At 36.9% G+C, this 26,626-nt stretch overlaps 1 protein-coding gene across 5 annotated transcripts in view; it reads right to left on the bottom strand.

Moving 5' to 3' along the window:
- LOC145982204 (mitochondrial intermediate peptidase) overlaps positions 1–26,626 on the bottom strand; it is a 75,492-nt gene that overhangs the window by 14,344 nt on the left and 34,522 nt on the right. For all 5 annotated transcript variants that reach the window (XM_083115777.1, XM_083115779.1, XM_083115776.1 and 2 more), the window contains exons 7-10: positions 22,672–22,882; positions 20,772–20,899; positions 14,331–14,552; positions 4,675–4,908 (exon numbers count right to left, since the gene is read on the bottom strand). In XM_083115777.1, coding sequence (XP_082971903.1) covers positions 4,675–4,908; positions 14,331–14,552; positions 20,772–20,899; positions 22,672–22,882 — 795 coding nt within the window. The remainder of the gene's footprint in view (positions 1–4,674; positions 4,909–14,330; positions 14,553–20,771; positions 20,900–22,671; positions 22,883–26,626) is intronic.

Below are 26,626 nucleotides of genomic sequence, written 5' to 3'. Positions count from 1 at the left end.
AACTTGTTTCTGGGTTTAATGTTGAGTATAGTACTGAGGGGTTTGCTTTAATTTTTATATCTGAATATGCTAGTATTTTATTTATAAGTGTTTTATTTAGAATTTTATTGTTGGGGGGATATCACTTTTCTTATTTTTTTTATTTAAGGGTTATTTTTTTAGGATTTATTTATATTTGAGTTCGAGGTACACTACCACGATTTCGCTATGATAAACTTATATATTTAGCTTGAAGGAGTTTTCTTCCGGTTTCTTTAAATTTTTTTTTTTTTTTTGTTGGTTTTAGGGGCTTGATCGTATCAATTTATATTTAGTTGCATAATAATTCTATTTTATGTTTTCAAGACATACACTTAAAATTTCAGTCAAGAAGTCATTAAATTAAAATTTCATATGTCTTCATTTAAAATAATAATAATATTTAAAAGATATGATTGTTTCAATGTAAAAATGTTATGTTCCAACAATGGAATATTTATTGACAAGATTTATTGTATAACTGTTTTTTTTTGTTAAACTTATTAAATTAGATTTAATGAAACTAAGAATAAAGGGAGTTCTCCAAAAATTTTACATCAACAATTGTCTTTATAGTCCTGTCAGAACCATAAATGCAAGAGAAATAGTAACAATGGATATATATATTGTTTTGTAATTTGAGTATGTCATACCTTCATATATATACAAATGAAGAAAAAACACAGATCTGAAGTATCATGTGTAGTTTTGATCAAATGGCACGGTAATTGCTGCTGCGTGGTGCTGTGATATATATGTATACACCTCCCCCCCCCCTCCATGTCCTAAAAGTTCATGGAGTCTAATAAGGTTAAGATATTTTCCAACTGCCAAACAGCCTGGTGGTAGCATATTAGTTTCACATGCCGAAGGTTATGGGTTTCATTCTCTTTTCATTCCTGCTAATATTTTTCTTTTCTATTAACTCGAGCAAATATTTATTTTTATTTTGAAAATTCATTTTTAGTTGTGCGAATTGTCGAGAAATATTTCTTTTTTATTCTTTTACGATAATTACCACTCTGGAGAGTGCAAAAAAATGTTAATAAATGCATTGCTTGTGATAGTATTTTTTTTTGTAACATTTTCAAAAAAAAAAAAAATGCTGTACAAAATATTTTCTCAAAAATAACACGTGGATAAGTTAATATGGAATTGTTTTTAACCCATTAATGCCCACCGTCCTCATATGAGGACACTTACGTTAAAAATATTTTGAAGAGTTTCTATGATATTTTTTCCATAAATTACTACCTTTTAATGTCAATTGCACTCTTAGTATAATGTACATATTTATTTTTCCTCAATTTCTAAATATTATTATATTTTATAAAACATTAAACAGAATGTGGCAACCCATCAATCTGCAACCTATCACATAATATTTCTTTACTCTTCTCATGTAAATCCTGTTAATTAAAAAACGAACGGAATTAACAGAGAATAGCCCAAAATTTGGCTTAACTATGTTTTCTAAATGGTGCACAATATTTCTATATTTCTATATGATGTTAAAAATAAGTGTCCTCAAATAAGGATGCTGGGCATAAAAATACACCAAAAAAATTCCTTCCTTCCTCACGTAGCATGATTTGTTTACTTCCATTGTTATCCTTCTTTTCTGTATTTGTATTGTTTTGCGGCACTTCAAAGATACTACTTCAATTGTCATAAAGAATAACAATGACTTTGTGTAAAACACTGTTGCCAATACTTTAGTTTTGTTTCCTTGTGAAGTCGTATTGTGCCAACATGTCATGCAAGAAGGTTCGTGCTCTAACGCTCGAGGAAATAGCAGATATACTAGAGGATCCTGGGTTTCAAGAAACTGTTTGTGATGAATATTGTGATAATATTGATGTAGTGTTGTGTCCACCTGACGTAGACAGTTTGACTGATGAGGAAGAAGGCCCAGATGAATGCTTCGCTGAAGTTTAAGTAAATGATGTTCCACGATCATTAGAAATTCAATATGTGTCATCAACTTCCGAGGGATGAATATGCAGAAGAGATTTGTAATGTCGCAGGAAATTCACAATCAACATCACAGAATGGAGAAGAAACTCAATCTTCGGCTGTTGCTACATCGAGTCGCAAGAAGGCAGCTAAGGGTAAATCTAAGAAGAGGAAACTTTGTGAAGAAAGCAATAACTGGAGGAAAATGCATCCAAATTACACAAAGCTGGCACCTCGTGGTAATGAAGTAAACATATCTGCACAGGAAATGAGAATCCGTGTTTTGCCATTGACACCAAATAAACTCTTTGAAAAGCAAATGGAAGGTGCTTGGGAACATATAGTGAAGGAAACAGTAAGATATGAATTCTTGCAGAAGAACTTGCAAAATGTTCAATTGAGTACTAATGATGTGAGAGTGTTCATTGGCATATTGTTATTTTCGGGATATCACAAGATTCCGTCAGAACGATTTTACTGGTCAGAGGAAGAAGATTTAGGTGTTGACGTTGTGAAAGAGGCTATGTCAAGAAACACTTTTCTGAAACTAAGAAGTTTGATTCATTTTCAAGATAACAGTTTAGCTGAAGCAAAAAAAATGACCCAGGATTCAAAGTGCAACCATTGATTAATATAATGAATTCTATATTTTATAGTGTGTTTGAAGAATGTTTGTCTATAGATGAGATGATTGTAAAGTACTTTGGGCGTAACAGACTGAAACAATTTATTAGAGGAAAGCCAATAAGTTTTGGGTACAAATTTTGGGCTCTCTGTGGTTATTGTTTCAATTTTAATATCTACTGTAGTTAAGGAAGTGACAAATACTGGAAGAGATGACACTGCCCTTGGATCAAGAGTGGTTTTACAAATGCTGGATTGTGTCTCATCTGCAGACAGCCACAGTATTTATTTTGACAACTTCTTTGCAAGCCGTGATTTACTTCTGCGTCTGAGAAATGTAGGGAACCGAGGAACAGGAACAGTTAGGGATAATAGATGTGGTGTTTCTAAAGAAACAAGAGGAACTTACGACTACAGATTCGATATGTGTGGTGAAATTTTATTCGTGCGATAGAATGACAACAAATGTGATTCCAGACATAAGGCTAGACGGAATGCAACATTTAGTCGCTCGTCGCAGCAAGCAAAGAAGACATGCGAAGCAGGGTTGTAATGCCAAACCACGTACATATTGTAAGAAGTGCAACATTACTCTGTGCATCAACTGTTTTGTACCATACCATTCAAAATAAACTAAAAGTCTGAGGAGAAGGAAGATAATACGCTAAATATCTGAAACAGTATTTATGTAAACAGTGCACAGTTTTTGCAAAGTTCAATTAAAATAATTATTTACTTATAACTCATATTTTTAGAGAAATCTCCTAAATGACAATTTAATCTCATATCTGCCCAGCATCCTCATTTGAGGATGGCACATTATGAGAAAACTGTGAATGCAAAAAAATATTTGTTCATTGTAATATGTTTATGTAAGTGTTTTTCAAGTGAATAAAACAATAAAATAGTAAAAATTACAGAAAAAAATAATTTGGGCATTAATGGGTTAAAATAACAAGAAAATTAAAAGATACATTCAAAAAGGAGTATTCCCCCCCTCCCAAAATTAAATAAGCTTTAGTTTCATATTAATTTGAATAAGTAATCTGATAAAGAGTTCCTAGAGTTAAGAAAAAATCTTGGGCAACCAGATATGAATCGAACCCAGAACCTTTGGCATGTGAAACATAAGGTACCACTGACCACTTGGCAGTTGGACAATATATTCACCTTATGAGACACGCATGGAAAAGTTTGAAATGCTTTTCTTGGATGTGGTCGACTAGCGCATGCTAGTATCTTAGCTATCAATATATTACCCTACTATTACACGAAGTTCCGTCCCAAACTCAATTTCCCAAGCTGTTGCCTCTCCTTGTTAGTGTTATATTCTGAGGGTAATCATTGCAATGCTGGGAGATTTCATGGGAATCAAATTTTCTTGAAACATGTTTCAAGTTGGAAAAGCCACAAGGGTTTCCTTTAATGGAAAACTCAATAGATTATTTTCTTTTATCATTAGCTACCTCACATACTTTATACAACACAACTTTTTTTTTATATTTTCATCGTAAAAAATTTACAGATCTGCCCTGCCATGAATTTTGAAAAGTCCCACCAGCAGTCACAAATGTTACGGAATACACTAATGTACAAATTTTTTTTAATTGTATGAGAATTTCAAACTCAAATTTACCTAATCAACTTCATGATATGTCTTGCAATAATCTTCTGCCTGCCAGATTGATTGTTCTGCAAAGGACCCTAAATGGACAGAAAATTCTGTTGTATTTTCTATGCAGCTCTCTTTTCTTTTTCCTTCCTCAATAAAAATACGAGCTAAACTAAAAAACTTTGTAAATGTATGAATTCCTTTGGATTAATAAAAGTTGCAGTTTTTCGTGTCTACGGAGAAAAATTAATGTAGAATTCATGCATAATTCCCGGAGCAGAATTCATGGAATTCAAGGAATTCCCGGTAAGTAGCCACCCTGTAATAATAACACCACCATGACAAATTATTGGGTCAGTTTGGGCCCCATATAAGTTGGCACCACTGCCTCTGTCCCCTGGCATCATGTTGCAATGCAACCACCACTCTGCCACGGCAGTTCGAGGATAAATCAAAGGACTTACCGTGTTGGGAACATGCGGGATTCCGTAGTAGTCATTCTGCACCTCAGCCAAGATGTCAGTCGTGGACCCCTTGAGCGGATGATCCGTGTGGAACTTTTGGTCAAGCGCAGAGTAGAACACTTGCAGCTGCATCTCGCATGCCAGGAACAGGTGTTTTGATGCACACAAGCGACTTAACATAGAAGGCGGCATCTTCTCTTGGGTTTGAAAGTGGCGTGCAAATGTCGAGAGCACCTGGAAATTGTACACAACAAAGGAATTTTCACTTTAAAAAAAACACAATATTTTGTGTACAATAATATAAAAATATAGGGTGTGGCAATGGATTGGGTGATTTTGCAACACTGAATATCGCTAGTTGTTGCAACGGAGCTAACATGTGACTACCGCTATCTTGAAGCCCCTGCTTTACCATTCAGTTATGGTGGAGTTGTGTAATGGGACACAGCTTGCAGTCATTGTAGAAGCGTATTACAAAAAAAATAGTTACGTGTCCACACAGTCTTTTGGATACGTTACACATTCTACCTGAGTCTCTGGCATACCATGCCATTGCTCTACCACTGATACCGAGCCAGCCTGGCCTCACCCGATTTTTCGCTATCCTTTGTGTGCCTAATCTTCTATAATTAACATCTCTACGCTGGAAGGAACCAGGCATCGTCGAAATCCACTGTGTTTCAAAGGCAACAGATCCCATTGTGGTAGCACTGGCAGATACGAATCCACACAGGTAAAACAGCGATAGCAAAAAATTGTAGCTCAGTGGTAGAGCAATGGCACGGTATGCCAGAGATCCAAGTTCAAGTGCTGGTCGTGCCTGCATTTTTCGCTGAAAATTTCTTTACCAATGTTTTGATGACATGGGTAGAAAGTACCGGACCATGAAATGCATGCTGTGTGGATACATACCTATCACTGTTTCCCTAACATTGTTTTACAGTGAATGCGTTCTGTGCCCGTTTCATGACTCCATCATAACTGAATGGTAAAGAATGGACCGCAAGGTACCATGGTGATATGTTACCTCTAACGCAACCACTAGCTATATCCAGTGTTCCTTGATTCATTGCAGCATCCTGTACAAGTCATAAGTTGATACCATGTTGAACCAATATTCATACCGATACTGATAGCCTTCTACATTCCCACTGATAACAATACCGATACTTGAAAATTTTGAAAATTAAAACTTTCTAAAATATTCATAAATACATGCTTATATGTATAATAAAATAAATTTTTATAACGTAAAATGTATTAGTGCTAATGAGAAACGGTTGGTACTATTGAAAAGAGCAACCTTGGAAATTTTAAATCCACTCATGCGCATGTGCAACGTGGAGATAAGTCGCGCGCCAATGCGCATGCGCAGAAAAGTCGAGTGAGTCACAATGTGGACGGCTCAGCAAAAGGTTTTCTGTGTGTTGTCGCTTGTGGAATGTAAATCTGTGATGCGTGTACAGCATCTTTTTTGTGAGTACAATCTTCCACCGAGGACAGCTGCTCCAAGTTACTTGTCAATTATGAAATGGAACAAACAACTTAGAGAGACTGGAAATCTGCTGTCAAAAGCAGGTCAGCATGCCAAGCGTAGTGTCAGAGGAGAACGTTGAATGCATTCGAGAGGTGTTCCAAAGAAGTCCTCGCAAATCCATCAGACAAGCTAGTGTACAACTAAACATCCCACCAACAACTGTGCATACCGTGCTTCACAAAAGATTGCACCTACGGGCATACAAGATGCAACTCCTACGGGCATACAAGATGCAACTCCATCAAAAGCAACACCATTAAGCCTTGTTTCCATGATATGAAAAATTCAATATACTGACCAAGGCAGAAATTTATTTTATTATAAAACATAAACTAAACTAAATTTCTGCCTTGGTCAGCATATTGAGTTTTTCATATCATGGAAACAAGGCTTAATGGTGTTATAATTGGACATTTTCCGATACTGATGAGGAAAATTAACAACTGGAAGGACTTGAAGGGGAAAGAAATACACAAAGACGAACAAGAGAAGTTTCTGAGAAAATGTTTGGAGAGAGACAGCACCTAAAGGAAGAACATCTCTTAAACATCCTTTCTGTAGTAACGAAATAAAAAAAAGAGAGAAATAAATATATTTGAACTGATCCCTGAAACGAGAGAAAAACATTTTTGGACGACTGAAGCAGGTACGGTACAAGATCCTTTAACCGTAACTTCTCTGGAAGGCCGCGCTGTAAGTGGCAACTTTCTCTTGTTTTGAAGCTTTCAGCATGGTGTATACGACCACACAGCACACGCCTAAAGATCGCGAGGTGCCGCGCAGAGGGAGGAGATGGGAGGTTAAAACTGAAGTTATTAATTAATTTGGATCACATTTATACATCCTTTTTTCCGTTTTTAGGTCCCTTTTTTTGATATTTTTAGGTCTTTTTTGGCAATTTATAGGCCTTCAACTTCCGAGCCCATTACGGACGAACTGCTGAGTGCAGTTGACGAATTCATCAAGAACGATCGGTGCGTCACACTGGATGAAATCAGTGAACAGTTCACTGATGTTTCACAAACAATTCTTCACGAAATTGTCAAAGATCATCTGAAGTTTGGGAAAATTTGTGCAAGGTGCATCCCTCACGGATGAGGAACTGAAAGAAGGGGTGACTACTTTTCTCAATGGACTGACAAAAGAGGAATATCAAGCTGGGTTACAAAAACTCATCACACGTTGTGACTAGGGAGCGGAAGTTGATGAAATATCATCTTTTTTCTGACATCTCTGACACGATGCCCATTAAATATACACAATATTACACTTCGTCTAGAACCCAAAAAAGGTAATTTTAAAGTGCATTTTTTTGCCAATTTTCAGGTTTTAGGTCATTTTCTCTGATTTTCGGCATTTCCCCATCATTTTTCGCAATATTCGGTGTATTGTTTCGTCATATTTTGTCACTTCTTTCACTTTGGTAATATTCTCGAGTCTTTTCACCAAGGCCTATATAACAGTTGGGCTGAAAAGTTCGTAGGTTGACTCATAGATGGCATTACTAGAATTAAATCCATGTGATTTTTACTTAGTACTAACCTTCAAAAGATACGTGTATAAATTTCACAGCTGCCGGATAATTAGTTCGTGAGATATAACATTGTGAGTGAAGCAGCTTTTGTTATTGTGAAAAAATGGATAAAAAAGAATTTCGTGTGTTAATAAAGCATTGCTTTTTGGCGAAAAAAAAATACTGTTGAAGCCAAGGCTTGGCTTGATAAACATTATTTGGACTCTGCACCAGGAAAATCAACCGTTGAGAAGTGGTTTGCTAAATTTAAACGAGGCGAAATGAGCATCGAAGACGATGCACGCAGTGGACGCCCCAAAGAGGCTGTTACCGACGAAAACATCAAAAAAGTCCACAAAATAATTTTAAATGATCGTAAAGTGAAGTTGATCGAGATAGCTGAGACTTTAAAAATATCAAAGGAACGTGTTGGACATATTGTGCATGAATATTTGAACATGCGAAAGCTGTGTGCAAAATGGGTGCCGCGAGCAAGCAACAACGTTTTGATGATTCGGAGCAATGTTTAGCGATATTCAACCGTAATAAACACGAATTTTTCCGTTGATATATTACAATGGATGAAACATGGCTCCATAACTACACTCCAGAGTCCAATCGACAGTCAGCCGAGTGGACTGCACGTGATGAACCGAATCCAAAGCGTGGAAAGACGCAACAGTCGGCTGGCAAGGTTATGGCATCAGTATTCTGGGATGCGCATGGTATTATATTCATTGATTACCTCAAAAAGGGCCAGACCATCAACAGCGATTATTACATAGCGTTGTTGGAGCGTTTAAATGATGAAATGAAGAGAAAACGGCCCCATTTGAAGAAGAAAAAAGTGCTGTTTCATCAAGACAATGCACCGTGTCACAAATCAATGAAAACGATGGCAAAATTATATGAATTAGACTACGAATTGCTTCCCCATCCACCATATTCTCCAGATCTGCCCCTCCAGTGACTTTTCCCTGTTTGCAGACCTTAAAAGAATGCTCGCTGGAAAGAAATTTAGCACTGATGAAGAGGTAATCGCCGAAACTGAGGCCTATTTTGAGGCTAAAGAGAAATCGTACTATAAAAATGGCATCGAAAAATTGTATGACCGCTATAATCGTAGTATCGCCCTCAAAGGCAACTATATTGAATAATAAAATCGAATTTTGTCAAAAAAATATTTTTTACTATGTTAGCCTACGAACTTTTCAGCCCAACTGTTATATCTCGCAGGATTGCAATTTACGAGCAAAAGAAATGCTGTACTGGTGACAATCTTTGTTGTGTCGGGGGAAAGCACCAGGTGCCCATCTGTGGAAAACTCAGATTTAATTAGGATCAGATAAGGAGAGGCTGGAAATACCCTGACCAGACTGGCCTAATTTTGGTTTCCCTATTTTTTAATACAATTTGTTAAATTTCTAAACAACAATTGTCTTACGTGGATCGTGATAATTTCTTCTTCTTTACAGTGCCACAGAAACACACCACACTACATCACCAGTCAAGAATGTGGGATATTAATGCATTTTACGCCAATCCATTCATTGTATACGACTTTTTCATTAAATTGTTTTAAAATTATTCGGTTGATTCCATTGGAAATCCTCGTTGCATATTTTAATTGAATGTGCATGTGGTATGATTTGGTGCCTTTTTTTTCAAAGCAAGGTTTCATTTTGTTTAATTTCCTTTTCATTTCAATTTTTAACCTGAAACTAACAAATTTAATGGTCATTTTTTTACGTCATTTTTTCCCATTTTTTAAGACATTCTATAGGTCACATACCTATATTTTTTAGGTCATCAACTTCCGCTCCCTAGTTATGACAAATGCTTAAATGTACATGGAGACTATGTAGAGAAGTAGTTTAAAGTTTGTTGTTAACAATTACAAAGTTTTTTAAAAAATATTTGTTAGTTTCTTAAAATTGAAAAAACGGGTACTACTTTCCGGATGGCCCTCGTAATTTTGCTATTATTATAAAAAAAAATGCCAAAATTCAGCTACAAATATCTATAATACATACACATAGATACATCAGAGTGGAAAAATTATCGGTAATTTTACAGATACAGCAATATGCCTGTATCAGCTGATGCTGACAGGGTACCAAAAAATCTGATCCATCCCTACAATAATGTGAAAAAGGGTAACGTTAGGAAATTAATAAACTTTGAAAATGTGCATAGGACGGTTATTTTGTGCTTGTAACCTGGTTAGTATCTGAAAGGACTAACAACCCTTCTGGTTGTTAATTTTTTACTCTTATTGTGGGGAACTATATGTATAATTTATATAGTATCCTGAAGCTTCAAGAGTAGAATTTCCGCTACACTGAAAATATTTTAAATATCCCTCTGCATATAATATCAATCATATTATAATATACAAATTAATGTTCGGAGCTGCAGTGGTCTTGTGGGTAGGACTGCCACACAGGAGACTGAAGTTTGATTCCCAGAGTGTGTCATCTAAGGTTGGAATTTTTCAGACTTCTCCCTGCATAAAGCAGCTCTGGTGCTCACCCAGCCTCAAATAAATGGGCACCTGAGGATGATCCTGGGAGGTAAAGGTGGTCAAGCATGGTGCTGATCACATCACCTCCACTACGGCTGAGATGGAAAGAATGTGTAAGCCCTACCTCACTTCCTCCTATATATGGCTGATGGCATGGTGCGAAGTGCATGGGGAACTTTACCTTTCCTTATGTATGGTGTTCACAGTAATCTCCACCTAATGCACACCAAAATTTCCAATTTAGTAAGCGTAATTGTATTTTACAAGAGGAGAAATTGACTTGGGAAATTGACTTTGGGACGGAACTTCACACAGTGGCAAGGTAATCTTGATATGACAACGTGTTTACGTGCATTAGCCAGCAGTTTGCGAGAAAAAAGTGCTTCATAGTTTTGAAGCTTTCATTAGGCCAGCTGCACACCTGAACCGACACGACGGGACACGATGCAATGTAACATTTTATTGATTTTGTTTATTGTACTTCGCATTTCTGCCACTTTTGGCTAATCGTGAAGATGAGCATGAGTGATATGATGAAATTGATGAAGGGGCATTTACAAAGAACACCCGTGACCAGGCTGGGATCCAAACCTAAGACCCCTGGTGTTGTAGCACACTGTGATAACCACTCTACCATGGAGGCCGGCATGATCCAACGCAACACAACAAGTCACAAAGCAACAACACACGACGAGTCATTTTGTTTGTTAGCTAAAATCTGAAGCAGATTTCATCCATCTATGCAGTAGGTGTAGGTCTGTCTTTTATAATTTGGGAAGTGGGTAGCGATGCATTATAAGTATAACAGTTTACAGCAGCATCAGTGTCTCAATGTGTATATAGAATTGATGTATCAGTTTATGTGTTGTAAATTAAATATATTTCTAGCAAATAATTGGTTACAAAATACGATATCAACATTTAATGTAAGTTTCAAAATGACTACATTTAATTGCTGGCTTCAAGTTGTCCCCGTTTCTGGTCCTTGATTTGATGTCTGTGCCTGAAGTGAATGGATTGCCATATGTGCAGATTGTTTTCTCGCAAGCTCCTCCACATGAGAACAAATTCCATGGACCTTCGATCCTCTAGTCACAAACCGTTGCAAGATGACTTGAATCAGGTGTGTGGCTGCCCATAAGAGCATCATGTTAAAGCTTCCCTGAGTCAGTTTGCAACAAAAATGACTCATTGCATCATGTCATGTCGATTCCGGTGTGTGGCTGGCCTTTAGCAAATATATTGTCCGACTGCCGAATGGCCCGGTGGCCTCGTAGTAACATATCATCTTTACATGCCAAAGGTTCCGAGTTCAATTCCCCTTTCATTGCCTTTATTTTTTCCAAAATTTATTGCAAAAATTCATATTTTATTTGGTATGTGAACTGTCATTTTTTTTATTTCCATGCTTTTATGATAATACCATTCTGGATTGTGTACAAAAATGTAAATACAAGCAATGATTGTGAATAGTATTCTTGTTGGATTGGATTGAGTTGGTGTTTTAAGTCCACTTTATGCACAGTAAGGCTAATCGGGACTGGACCTACAGTTTAAAGTGGGATCCGAACCACTATGTGCCTCCACCGGGTATCAAACCTGGGACCCCTTGATTACAAGGCAAGGACGCTTACCACTGCGCCATCGGGGAGGCCCCGATAGTATTCTTGTGTTTTGTTTCTTCATCATTTTCTCAAGAAAGAAAATGTACACCTTTTGCTATACATAATATTTTGTCGAATATAACAAGTGGATAATTTAATATGCAAATGTTTGTCAAAAGAGGAGAAAATTGAATAAATCATTTTCATAAATAAAACTTTGAAAAAAAAAATTGACACGGAGTATTCCCTCTCCCTCTCCCAAGAAATTAAATAAAATTTTATTTAATCTTTATTTAAATAAACAATTAAATAAAAATGTAATCAACAATTGCTCGACTTAATAAAGAAATTAAGGGAAATGGATAGGGAATCAAATGCAGAACCTTCGGTGCGTTAAACTGATATATTACCACAAGACCACGTGGCCACTGGCAATAGGACAATATATTTGCCTAATTATGAGTGCTTGAAAACTTTTAAATGTTTTTCTCGGAAATGGCTGGCAAAAGCACACTAGTACTTTGCCGTATCAGTACCTACAGGGTACTCTCCCACTCCATGAAGTTCCGTCCCAAACTCAATTTCCCAAGCCATAGCTTCTCTTTGTTAGAAATAATAGCATGTGCTTTCTTCATCAAAGTTTGCTTAACCTGGCATTGGTCAACATGTTAGTGCTGTGCTAACATTGAAAATTATCTGCTTACATATCTGTTGTAAAATATGAAAGCTCTTGGAGATGCAGTCCAGCTGTCTTTTGTTTTGTTACATGTGGGAAAATAGGTTGGATTGTTCTCTTCTGTTATTAGGAGCTATGCCGTGATTCTGTCAACACATTGCCAAATGTTAGCATGATGTTTATGTGTCGACCAACTGTGGGACTGATTTCTTTCATTTTTTAAAATAATTTTGTTTCCGTGAATTGTATTGTTCTTCGTGTTTTTAGTGACTTTTTAATGGTTAATGGATGATACAGACTATGAATTTTGAATATGAACTAAAAATTTTGGGTGCATCAACACTTAGGCTCTTTTGCACCAGTCACACTATACAGGGTCCAGACTCTTAGAATAACAAAAATAAAACAGTGTCTCCAAAAACTAAAATATCCTTACCTGGCTTAAGAGCTCAGGCTATAAAGGGGCAATCAGCACCAATATATCTAAATCATTTCATTACATAGTACTTTATTGTATTCTATTATTTGTGATATGTTATATTGAAGTGTGTTTCTGTATTTCTTGCAAAAGTTAACTTGATATGGTTTGTATCAGCGGCAGCTCAAGGGAAGAGCCTCTGTGCCATGGCACTACCCTCAGAAGAAATGCATACCTAGCCCAAGTATTGTTAAATTAATACATTGATAGTTTACAAACAAGGAGATTCGAATCTTGCAATCGGTCAAGCTGACGTGACGACCATCCCAACCACAGACTAGATATGACCACCCCAACCTCCTCACTGCATCGCCAGCTGTTTCATACCCTCGGCGAGGCAGTGGTCCGCGCCACCCAAGAGCTGGCCTAACCAAGTTGAAATACGTGCAGAGGGTTGGAGAAGTCTCAGCGAGTACCATTTCCACCATGAGCCGGGAAGAAGGTGGCAAGGGGCGGTGTTAGCCAATGGGGTTAGCCCTTAAGACACCAGTCGTGGCCGTTTTCGCTTGGCACAGCGAGGGAACTTTCGCAGTATTGACACAGTTGCCATCTTCAGAGATAAGTCGCTAAATACGACGGATTTGTAAGACCCGTTGGGGAAGTAATTCTTGAAAAAGGTACTATCTACTTTTCTGCCAACTTTTGGAGAAACGAACCTAGTATTTTTCCAAAGTTAAATTAACATTTTGATAATAGATAGATGCGCCTAGAGGGCCATCCAGACTTTTTAAAAATATAAAAGTAAAAAATCCTATGGTGATGCGAGTTTCCTTTGGCATTTCGACAATTTCTTTCTACATCAAATGTCTAGAATATTTTAAACATCCAGTTGGAATACGTGAGCATGGGGGAGGAGAAGGTGAGAAGATTTGTTTTCCCTTCCTCTTGTAATTGTGTTTTTAGTGAAGTGTCCTGTAGTGTATATAGATAGATGAAGATGAATCATATTAGTGTGTTATTACTTAAACACACACTGTTTTCCACGTTACCAAACGAGGATAAACATCTTAGCCTGTGGGGCAACCTCAAGGAGGGGGCGGGGGCATTGCGGAGGTGTTTTTTTTTCGATTTCTTGATTACGTTGGCACTACCCATCATACTTGCCGCCAGCCGCCACTGATTTGTATAAATATGTTTAAAAAATATAATGAATGAAAAATGATAATGAGAACCAAAAAAGATCAATGATTTTTTTTTTTTTTTAAATGGAGGTGTTAGCATCATGCTACAATGTCAATCACCAGCCTTACTCCGACATCAGGTGACCAACGCCAGGTTAAACTCCTGTTTTTTATTTATTTATAGCAATAGAAAGAGGACTTACCCTTGGATCGTTAGCAAAATACTCCATCAAGACGGACGGAACTTCTGCAAAGTCAGTGCTGCATCTAGTTCCTGTGACATGTTGATACTTGGTCCTCGCTAACATCGAGTGAAGGGCATGGCCCATCTCGTGAAACAAATTATCCACCATGCTGGGAGTCAGAAGGCTAGGGCTCGACCAGCGAGGCATGGGGAAGTTCAGCATTAGTGCTACTACTGGATTCTGTAACAAGCAGAAAGTAATACATCAGCTGTTAACTGTTACTGACAACTAAGCACATACACAATAAGTAGCATATACAACACAGAAGCCTTTATATCAATATCATGCAAATTATATTGATATGGAAGCCATTGTGCAAGAAAAATTTAGCTTTCTTATTACTTCTATAAAAGGAAATTACATACATTTTTCTATATGGCAATTAGAAATTAAACTTTGTTATCTTCCTACATGTGGTTTATCTTCTCAATTCCAAATAAAATTCCAAATTCTGTAAAAAAGATCAAGATATTAACTCATTTCCACCACAGTAAAACATTCAGAAACAATAAAGAAAAATGTTAGAAAAATACTCATAAGTCACAATAGCAAACCATATCCCAACATAGTAGCGATTTTTTTAAAACCTATTTTATATCAAATTATTCAATAATAACTTAAAATCAGACAATATTGTAAAAAACTAATCAAATTTGTTAATATAAAACTTTGTAGAAATTATGTCAACTTGTATTCGATTCTGGAAAGAAAAAAATATCAATAAAGAATGAGGTGAAAAATTATCATGACCACTACTGAAAGAAGATGGCTGAAGCCTGAAATCGAAAAATTGTAAGTAGTTTCTTATTTCTTTATCCCAGGTTGCGTTTGTGTTTTACCGAAGCAATGTGACGTGTAATATTTGTATATTATGCCTAGAGTGCTTGAAAAATGTCATACCTTTGAAATAAGACAAGGATCTGGCCCTTTTTCATTATTATATGTATATTCTCTATCTTGATAAAATAATTCAGCAATGAAAATCTTTAAAGCCTTCAGGAATATATATTGACGGAAAAACAATACTACAAACAGTAATACTGACGGCAACAAGTGAAGATGATCTACAAAGAGTCGTTTTCGAACTTCAACATGAAAATTTCCAAGGATAAAAGAAAGTCAATGGCAATACATGGTAAAAAACTTCCTAGAGTGAAAATAGTCATAAACGATAACTGAACAGGTAACAGACTTTATATATTTGGGAAGCCATATTGCACAGTTCCAACATCAAAAAGATGTTGAAAAATATTTAATAAAATATAATAGATTAAATGGAATTCTCACAAGAATTTTCTGAAAATAAATTACCAGAACATAACTGGCTCTTCTGTATGGTAGCAAATGTTGGACTCTTCGTCAACATGATAAAAGTAGAATAAATTGTTCACAAATGATTGATTGAGTTGGAGTTTTAAGTTCACTTTATGCACAGTAAGGCTAATCAGGACTGGACCTACAGTTTAAAGTGGGATCTGAACCACTATGTGCCTCCACTGGGTATCGAACCTGGGACCCCTCGATTACAAGGCGACGACGCTACCATGTTCACATATGACATTCTTGCAGTCTGTAAGAGTAACCTCACAAGACATAATTAGAAGTGAAGAAATCCGAAATAAATGGAAGATCAAAGCAATGGTGGAACAAATTAAAAAATGTCAGTTAGTGGAATCAACATGTTACAAGCATAAAAACACAGTTTTTGTTGTGACATTTCAGAAGAACACAGGCTTCCTTCATCAGACACTTATTTTTAGTTTGGTTAAAGATACAGTTATAACAATGATTAAAAACTTTTAACAAAAAAATCGGTTATACAATGGATCAAAAAGAGAAAAAATCCTGTAGTCGCAAAATGGGCTTTGGTTACGAAAACCTACAAGAGGAAGAAGAAAAACATCACATTCAGACTGAATTCTGAACCTCAATAGAAAATACAGATACATATCAACTGACAACTGTGCTGCTAAATAGTTAGAGCTCTTAGTCTTTGGCAGCAGTCCTGGGTTTGATTCTCACTGCAAGTTCAAAGCTCTCGGTGTTTTCCCAACATCATTAGGACAATTTGGAGGCTACTTGAAAAGAAACCAGAACAGTGCAAAGGAGATTTGATGCTCTGGCTATGAGTCACCCAGTAAAATAAAATAAATTAAAAATAAATACATTATTGATTGAATTGGAGTTTTAAGTCCACTTTATGCACATTAAGGCTAATTGGGACTGGACCTACAGTTTAAAGTGGGATCTGAACCACTATGTGCCTGCAGCAGGTATCGAACCCGGGACCAAATAAATACATTAAAAATAAAAGAAAGAAAACTGCTCATCAGAATTTGGTTCTCGAAACTGTTGCACCATGGGATTTACTTTTACATCTCAATAATATACATGTAAATCTTAGTTCTATAAAGATGAGCCTAAAGATCCACTACAAGAGAACAGTTATGTTTTAAAGGTACAAAAGATAAAGTTAAATAGTTTAAATTGAGAGTGACCTGAGACACCAGGGGTTGGATTTGCGACTAGGCTAAGGAAGTCTAGTGGAGCCACACAAAAATGAGACGCTGAAGGGGCAGAAGTGACAAAAACCATCAACTATTCAAATTCCTCAATATCGTGAAAATAGCAAAATAGAACAGCATGTCTTTTACTTGGCTATTTCATGAAAGAAGGTGGAAGGATGGAGTTTCTAGCGTTCCTTTGATAAGATCCATATTTTGTGACGTCATCACTTCAAAATATGTCACCGACGTCATTTCGTTGTTTCTGCCTAAGAAGACAATGGGGAGAAAGAAGTTGACAATGGAAGAGAAGACTCATGCATTGACTTTGCTTCAACAAGGTATGTCTGTGATTCGTGTTGCGACTGATTTGACGAAAATGCACACTTCAATCACAAACAAGCACAAGACTATAGAGCCCTCCCATTTTGTTTATTTCGGAGTATAACAACGGGACAGTTGGCATGCGCGATAACCACGTAAAGATTTCAATTGTGTTCAAATGTAAAGATTTCCATTGCGGCGACTGTAGCATATTTTTGTAATTAGCAAGTGCTTCATCTGTATTTGATCTGTGATCTTGAAATAGTATAAAAGTGAGGATTTCGCATAAGAAATTAACACACATTCGCCGCAGATTGTCGATAGATTTTAAAACTCAAAAGAACTGCTCGGTGTTGTACTTACATCTTGCTATGGTAGTTCAGGGTGCAAGCTAGGCCTATGCGACCATAGGTATGCCGATAGCCATGCATCGAGGTTATGTGTTTTAGTTGGGTCAAGGCACCGTTAAAGGGAAATCCTCACGTTCGTCCGAAATCTATAATTGTAATAAATAAAAAATAAAGAATAAATCCTTTCATTTTATCTATGGTAGTAATGTGATTTTATTTCGCTGCGCTATGAAATAATTGTCGTTGTCTAACACTACCCCTGTACCTGAGAGGAGTCTGTGTACTTCAGCGAGTCTCATCGTTCACCGCTCGGCATTATTCAGTTAAAAATACAACCACTGGATACCTCGTTAATACGAGTAAACGTATCACCTTCTTACCCAACTTCGTATTGGACACAGCCGTCTAACCCATGGTCACTTGCTGCAAGGGCTGGACCTGCCGGTGTGTCATGTTTGCAATGTTATTTTAAGTATGCGGCATATTCTTGTTGAATGTACCGAATTTGCTTTCCTCGGGCAGACTTTTAATCTTCCGAACTGTTTGTCATTCCTGTTAGGAGATGACAACAGTGTTTTATCAAATGTTTCTAGCTTTTGCAAAGAGCTGGTTTCTTCCACTGCCTGAGAGAATGTTTTTAGTACATTCTTACTTTTTAATGTGTTGTGAGTTCCTTCATAACCTTCCACTTTTAATTTCTCCCAAGAGGCTTTTCACACCTTGTTTAAATTTTAAAGTAAGAATTTTAGATAAGGGTATATTTCCCCTGTATACACTGAAAGGTGGAAAATGGCCACATGTGCAGATGCACCCAACAATTTTAATTCAATCAATCAATCTAGCTGTGCTTGAGCATCTTTTCAGTGTTGTCCTGGCAGTATCCATGTGATTTCTTCCTTTGGGGATATATACGAGTGTGGCAGGAAATGGACTTCCGACTGACGTACACCAAGGGATCACACATTGAACACTTGTAATGTAAGTTGCACAAACTTGGGCAGTTCTTTTCACCCAATGTAACATTTGTTCACATACCCCGTCGCTACGAGTAATAAAAAATTGTTGAAACTGCTATATATTTTTATGTACATCCTGTACAAGGGTCATTTAATGTTTGTGCATAAAATTGGCGAATAGGTAGAGAATAATACCTTCTGTCAAAAAAGTACCGGGAATTTGTAATTTAAAAGGCCCGCGCAAATGATTTTTTAAAAATATTTTTTTCCGTAAGTTGGTAGCTCTGTACTTAATTACTATGCCAAACATGAGCGCGATCTGTGAACCAGTTTGTTTACAGCAGGAGGTTGAATCAGTCCACTTCAGTAGTGCATCACGATTTTTACAATGAACGAAATTATTGAACAAAGAGTTTGCCTTAAATTTTGTGTTGCGAATGGAATTTCGTGTGCTGACTTTCTAAAAATGTTAGAAAAGACTTATGGTGAATCAGTTTTATCGAAAAAACGGGCTTACGAGTGGTACAAACGTTCAAGGAGGGCTGAGAGATCGTCGAAGACATGCCACGTTCTGGACGACCTTCGACCTCTTCAACCGATGAAAACATCGAAAAAGTGAAGGAAATTGTGCTCGATAATCGCCATTCCAGCTTAAGAGAGATAGCTAGTGACCTTAACATCTCTCACGAGTCTGTTCGTTTGATTTTGGTGGATATTTTGGGCATGAGATGCGTCGACGCATGGCTTGTTCCAAAAGAGCTGAATTTTCTTCAAAAACAGTACAGTGAGCAGGTCTCTTTAGAGATGCTGGATCGCGCCAATTCTGATCCCACATTCATGGAACACATCATAACTGGTGACGAGACATGGGTCTACGAGTTTGACATGCAATCAAGTCAATGGTCATCAGAATGGAGGACAAAAGACGAGCCGAAACCGAAAAAACCATGTCAAAGTTGCTCAAAAGTCAAGGTGATGCTCATTGTTTTCTTCGATATTCGTGGTTTGGTGAATCATGAATTCGTTCCAGTGGGACAGACGGTCAATAAAGAATACTATTTGGCCGTATTGAAGAGCTTGCGTGAGAAAATACGTCACAAACGGCCAGATTTGTGGAAGAACAATTCGTGGATTTTACACGACGATAATGCGCCATCGCATAGAGCGACAGTTGTGACCGAATTAAGGCCAAAAACACAATAAATACAATCGAACAACCACCGTATTCACCAGATCTGGCCTCGTGTGACTTCTTTATGTTTCCAAAACTAAAATTGCCACTCCGGGGTACCCGTTTTGACTCGATTGAAGCCATAAAGCAAAATTCGTGCAAGGAGCTGAAGGCCATACCGGAAAGCGCCTATAAAAAGTGTTACCAAGACTGGAAAAAATGCTGGCATATGTGTGTTGCTTCAAATGGGGCCTACTTTGAAGGCGACAAAATAAATAGTGATGAATAAATGAAAATTGTGCGTTTTATTTAACAATTCCTGGTAATTTTTTGACAGAATATATAACTGCTGGAGGATGTACCTTGCACATTGGCCCCGATGTAGTTGGCACAAAAGTACAAGGAGGCAAAAGTAGGAGGAAGTTGCATGACTGTAGCTGTGGAGTAGTGGTGTAGAAACAAATTGCTTATGAAGGAGAATGTGAACGCATCTGAAATTTTGAGGAGATTACAATCACAGTATAAGGAATGAATGCTGTCACAGGCAAGAATGTATGAATAATGTCAACAGATTGACAAAGAACAACATGTTATTCATGTGGATTTTTTGGAGAAGGGATCAGAATTAATGCCTAGTATTACTACACATTGATTAAGGATGGCGTGCATAATACTATTCGCAATAGAAGACTGGGAATGTTGTCTGGAAAAGTCATTCTTCACCATGACAATGCTGACCACACGTAGTCCTCACCAAAATGCAATGTGAGGTTTTCCCCATGCCCTTACAGTCCAGACTTAGCCCTCAGTAATTATCAGATTTGTTTGAGCCCCTTAAGGAGCATCTGAGAAGGGAAAACAATTGGAAAGACATGGAGCACTGACAAAAGATGTTCCGCGTAGGCTACGACTGCAGCCCAGTTCTTTCTATGCCAAAGGAATCTGGAAATTTCCACAATGTTGGCAGGGGTGGTAAACTTCGAAAAACTGACACAGTTAGGTGCTTGTAGGACTTTCCATTTTTTCCCTAGAAAAAGACTCGGTCAGCCATGAACGACACCTGTGCTTTAGTGATGCACAAAACAGCTGATTACCTGATAAGATCCGTCTGGCAGCTCCTTTCCGCCTCTTATAGTGAAGTGGCAATCTTGATTTGGTTTCCCAGGCCTTTCATAGAAGTCGCAATATATGTGCCCCAAGAGTCCTTCATCTTCATGAATTACTGCAAGATATATCAACTGTGTGTATTGTTTGTCATTGTGTTTCATAAACAGATCTACATACATGTCACATAAAAAACACAAAGATCTTTGACAACCTCTCAACACTTCAATCTAATTACTAGGGTGTATATTTATAGGCATTAAAAACCTTTCAAATAGGAAGGCAAAAATGATGAAAATAGGCACTTAAAAGGCACTATAAAATAAGAAAAGGCACTAAAATAGGCACCCAAAAAAAGACAAAATGGACATTGAGTATGAACTTATTTCAATTTTCTTCTTCCAATGCACAATTATACTCAGGATGTGCCAAAAAGGAGGGGGGGGCAACTCCCCTTCGCCCAGTATTCCTAAAGAAAAGAACATCAAAGGCAAGGAAAGATGGTAAAATGAGGGCTGACTACTAAAAATTACATGTACCCCTACCTTTCATAAATCTTGGGCTGGCTATGCTGTATTAGCATTACAGTTCATACATAAAAGTGCGCTAACAACTCACAAACAATTAAAACTATTTTGACCAAAATTCAGATTTGCAGGGAATCGTCAGTTAAAGTAATTTTCACATGAAGAGCTTGTGCTAATGATTGTGCAAATTTGAACAAATGCCACAGTTTCATGAGCAAGTGTTCACAAGTGATTACAAAAAAAATTGCACCTTTTAACAGAACAATAAAAGATATTCCAATTAAAATTTTTCTCAAGAAATAAACTTGTGTTAATTGTTGTGTTGATTGCACACAAATTATCCTCAAACAATTTACCATAATTTGAGTCAAATTTTCACTTGCAAGAAGGCTAGGATAACACAACCTGGTACATTTGAAGCTTTGCATTTCTATTTTTTTACAAGTATGTGAGCTGTTAATCTGTGTATGCAACACAAGGCCACTACACTAAGTTTTTCACATAATTTGGCATTGTTCTATTCAGAACTGAGATAATGTAAGATAACGGCTTGTCACAGTGTGCATTGTTCACCATTTAACCCTGTTTCCGAATACCGCAAGAGGTAGAAAAACATTTTCAGAGGAGCCGAAATTCACGTCAGCATCTGACAGTTTTGAACAAGGCCGTTATATAAAACTATACATGTACAAGGGAGTTAAAATATTTAATAGACATATTGTAAAGTAATTTAACACAAGCTTGAAGGAAAATTACTTTTCTGTCAGTGGAGCCGACCTCCGAGGAAGAATGATTAACACAGCATGGCTACGACACCAAGGGTTCCGGGTTCGAACCCCAGCCTGGGTGTTCTTTGTGAGTGTTCCTTCATAAATTCCATCACATCATCACTCATTCTAATTGCCGCAATTAGCTAGAAGTGGAAGAAAAGCGATGCTAAATGACAAGAATCACATTTTCCGTTGGTGGTAAAACAAGCTTCTGTAGCAATGCATCATTTAATTAATACACATCTGACCGTCCTGTGCTTTGGCATTTTTAAACATATGATATCTCCACAAATAACTATCTACTTCCATTCCCACAAACACAACAAAGCAAATGAGTACTGATTGACTCCTACAAGCTTTCAGGTGGAAAAAAAAGGAAGGGGTGGGTTGGCGTCCTTTTGTCCAAGTATGAGTCACCAACAGGTTGTCCATTGGAGTACGGAAATGCCATTTTACATACCACTTTTGATTGTGAAATGTGCTGTTTTTGTACCAAAATCTTGGTCTTTCATTCACCATAAATATGTGGCTATAGATATCAACTGCACCACCATGGCTTAATCCTTTCACGTTAAATGATACAAATGATTTACCTGCAATTTTATAAACATCCGAAGCCCAAACTTCACCCGGTTGCAGCTCGTCATTCACAAGAGAAATCTTGTAGAGCTGCTGCACGAGATTATTAAGGCCTTCCATGCATGCTCCTAACGAGAAATAGGGGGCATATTCAGAGCTTCTCACTTGCAACCATTCACTCTTCATTTTGTGCATGAAGTAAGGAGTATCCCACGCTGCCAGATCCTGTGAAGGAATTAAATAAGGTAATGTTAATGTGTTCAGTGGAGAATTGTGGTTACTAATTACTTGCACATGAAAATAAAAATTATTTTTATCCTTTCAAATAAAACTGCCCTGCACCATGTTTGTGTGGTCTAAGGCATCAGGATTTGAGCTTGGGTTACCTGATTCATGCTAGTTTGAGTCTTCTCAGGGAAGCATAACAATTTTTCTCCGAAGATTTTCGCCAGTGTATGGAACCGGTGGCCAGCCAGCATCATGAGGAGTTATCAATGAGTAGCGTAACCCAGTCATGGAAAACTACAACAATGACTGGAGGTCCGTTGTGCTGACCAAATGTCATCCCGTAACTGGTCGGATGATTGCCCACCTCTGTTGAGGCACGTGGGAGTGAAGCCAGCAGTCGGAAGGTATGCCCCATGGGTTATTATTATTATCATATAAAACTAACATGTTTCTGTCTCTTTTAATTTCAACAATACCATAATGCCCTGCGTTAGTTCAGATGATGTGGGACATATTAGAGGAAGTGAGTGTGGAGCTGTGCAGGAATTGGTAGCTGTCGATGCCATATTGTCTTAGTTGTTGTGAAAATGCAATACGACCGTGGTGTTAATACGATAAAATGAAAAAAGAAGATATGAGATACAGACATTGAGACGAAATATCGAGAAGACAATTCAGTTAATCTATCTCACTAATCAATCACTTTGATAAATGTCCTCGGTTAAATATGAAGTCCTGACTGGCACATCATTTTATGTAAATACCTGTCAGAATTCAAATTAATGTTATAGCTCAGTAGGTAGCTACGGATATATGTTGAAAAGGAATACCAGCTTACATATGCTGAGGAATAGTGTTTATGCTCAAACAATTATAAGTATTTTTATGCAAATTATATTGATAAAACACAAGAAAGAACAAACGTTACAACAGCATCAAATTATGCATTTGTTAACAAGAACATTTATACATATAAATGTAATTTATATGAAGAAAATATTTCTATATTATCTCCTTTTGAGGTACAGTAAGTCTTTTTCTTATATTTTAGCATGCACAGTTTTACATCTGAGTATACTCAATATGTCACTTTCTTCAACCAGATTTACAAGATGGCTTCCATTCTTCCATTTTCAAAACTCCACATTTAGTTAATTCACATCCAAAATGCAGAAGATATTTCTCTCACTTTAAGTCTTATTGGGTCCATGTCAACATCTTACACCCTCAATTTCGCAGCGGATTTTCTTTTTTATATATATAAAGAGTATGTCCTGCTAATTGTGAAGAATAAAATTCTGGAGCGCGGAAATAAGTATTTACGACTGTACAGCCGTTTGAAGTTGAGATGTAGCCGTTTGAAGTTGCGAGGTGGTTGTTGTTGAAATTTCCCACAGATTCCAGGCTCCGCCCCTGGGGTAATTAACCTACCGCGGCCCCGTCTTTCTATATAGAGTCCCTTTTGAAGGTATGTTAGAAACTGGCCGGAGCCACCTGCCTTTAATACTATTTTTCGCACCGACACATTTAGGTACCAAAGAAATAAAGCTAAAATTAAACCTCAAAAGGTAACTTACCTCTTTATCTCAAGTGCAGGCTGAATTGCGGGTCGAAGTTAATTTGAAAGTCCAAAAGACAAGTCAGTTGTATGTCAAAAGTCTTTGACATATCATCATAGAAATAAGAAGTTGCAAATTATCCCATCCCACAAGTCATTTCTGGCCCACAGTTGTGAATAGAAATGTGCACGATGTTCCACAAGATAACGTATTTACACACGCTGAGGATACCGTTCAACAATATGTTGAATGTTATTCCTCATCGTGTCTCGTCGCTGTTTTCCATGCCTGTCAAACCACATAAACTCATCCAGATACTCCTCCAAAAAATGTCACAAATTATCCCATTGCGCAAGCCAATAATAAGAAGAAAAAGAAAATGTTTAGACGTGCGCCTGTGACATGAATCCAATATGGAATCCCTGAAAAGTCATATAGATGCAACGTATCAAAAACTTCAATATCAAAAAAACGTAAGTTTCGTAGCTGTAGATGTAAAAAAAAAAAAAAAACTTCCGTGCTATTTAGAAACACCCTTCATTACAAGAAACTTATTTATTTGACGAAAACATTTGAAATGTTCACGAAATCCAGGGTGTAAGATTTCGGCATCGAGCCGTCTTATTCCTCAAAACATCCATTTGAGGTAATGCATTATTCATCTACTCGTTTGATAATGCAGATGCAAGCAGATAATAATTTCCTTCTTCAAATGTAAACTTGGCACTTTTCACAAGTTCCAAATCTTTTTTAAAGATTATTAAAGCATTTTCAAGATTCTATTATGATCAGAAATGTCTCTATATAGTTTAAACAAACTATTAACGATTAACTTGCGAAGTATAATGTTTTCAAATCAAGATTTATACAAATACTAATCCTTCACCAATAGCTACATTTTTACTTATCTTCCATCCATCATGAGATTACCCCAAACTCACAGACAACTAGTACCAGAGAAACTAGTTCAAGAATGATTTTTAGCATGTGTTATCTTCAATTGTTTTTTTATACTTTTGTCAATAAGTGCTTAACAGCCTGAATGTAAATGTACATATGTGCACTGTTCCACCTATTTTGCAATGTATATCACAATATACTTATCTAGTGATTACAATTACCGTTTTTTGAATGTTGATACAAAATACCAAGAATGACAACATATTATACATTGAACAATTTTAAAGAGTTGACCTTTGTATATAAACCTTGATGCCTATGCAAATGTACACAATTTTAATAAAATTAATTATACATTTGAATGTATCTTATCTTGCTTGTCTGAAAGAACACACATGATTGAAGATATTTGTTTTTCACATTGTCTGTCAAAAATAACTGTTATGAATATGAATTCAAAATATTGCACAATTTAATAATTTTCTCATGATATACAAATTGGCTTTTTTAAACATCATATTCAATAAAATTAGTTTTAAATAGTAATTTCAGACACTTAATTGCATTATATGAATAAATTTTGAGCAATCCTATGACCAAAATTATTATAACTATTGCACAAATGTGAAACTCTGAACTTAGCCTAACCATTTTCAAATGTTATTATGACAATGTATTAATTTTATTGTCATAGTGTGTACAAGTGGGGGGTTGGTGTGGGTCATAAACCCTCCTTTGGCCCAGTAATCCTACTAAAAACGAAAAACATGTAAGGCAGGAATAGATGGCAAAATAAGGGCTGGCTTCTAAAAAAAAAAAAGTATACCTAACCACACCCCTTCTCAAAAATCCTGGCTGGGCATGCCACTGAATACATGCTATGAATTTTCATTTTTTTGTTGAACAATTGAATGACACAGAGCTGCATCAGGGGTATTTTCAACAGGATGATGCAGCAATTGCAACCTTGCTACTGATTTTGCTACAGTTTTTTTGAGAACCAGATAATTTTGTGTAACTTATGGTAACCAAGATTACCTGAATTGATATTCGAAGAATACGTGTAAATTGTATGCTAGATGCCTTCAGACTGTGGACAAATTGCAGGAGAACATTACAAATGAAATGCTTTGCCTAACTTGGAGTAATATGGGGAATGCTTGGATCAACATAGAGAAAGTGCAGTGGGTGCGTGGATGCCTATGCAAATTATTCTATTGAGCGATGAGAATTTTCTTGACTGTGGGGATAGCATCCCCAACTTTGAGCACTGACCCCCCCC

The sequence above is a fragment of the Lepisma saccharinum genome, assembly GCF_977018435.1.
Source record: "Lepisma saccharinum chromosome 12 unlocalized genomic scaffold, izLepSacc3.1 SUPER_12_unloc_1, whole genome shotgun sequence".
In the NCBI taxonomy this organism is placed as follows: Eukaryota; Metazoa; Arthropoda; class Insecta; order Zygentoma; family Lepismatidae; genus Lepisma; species Lepisma saccharinum.
This window is presented reverse-complemented; position numbering and strand designations above follow the sequence as displayed.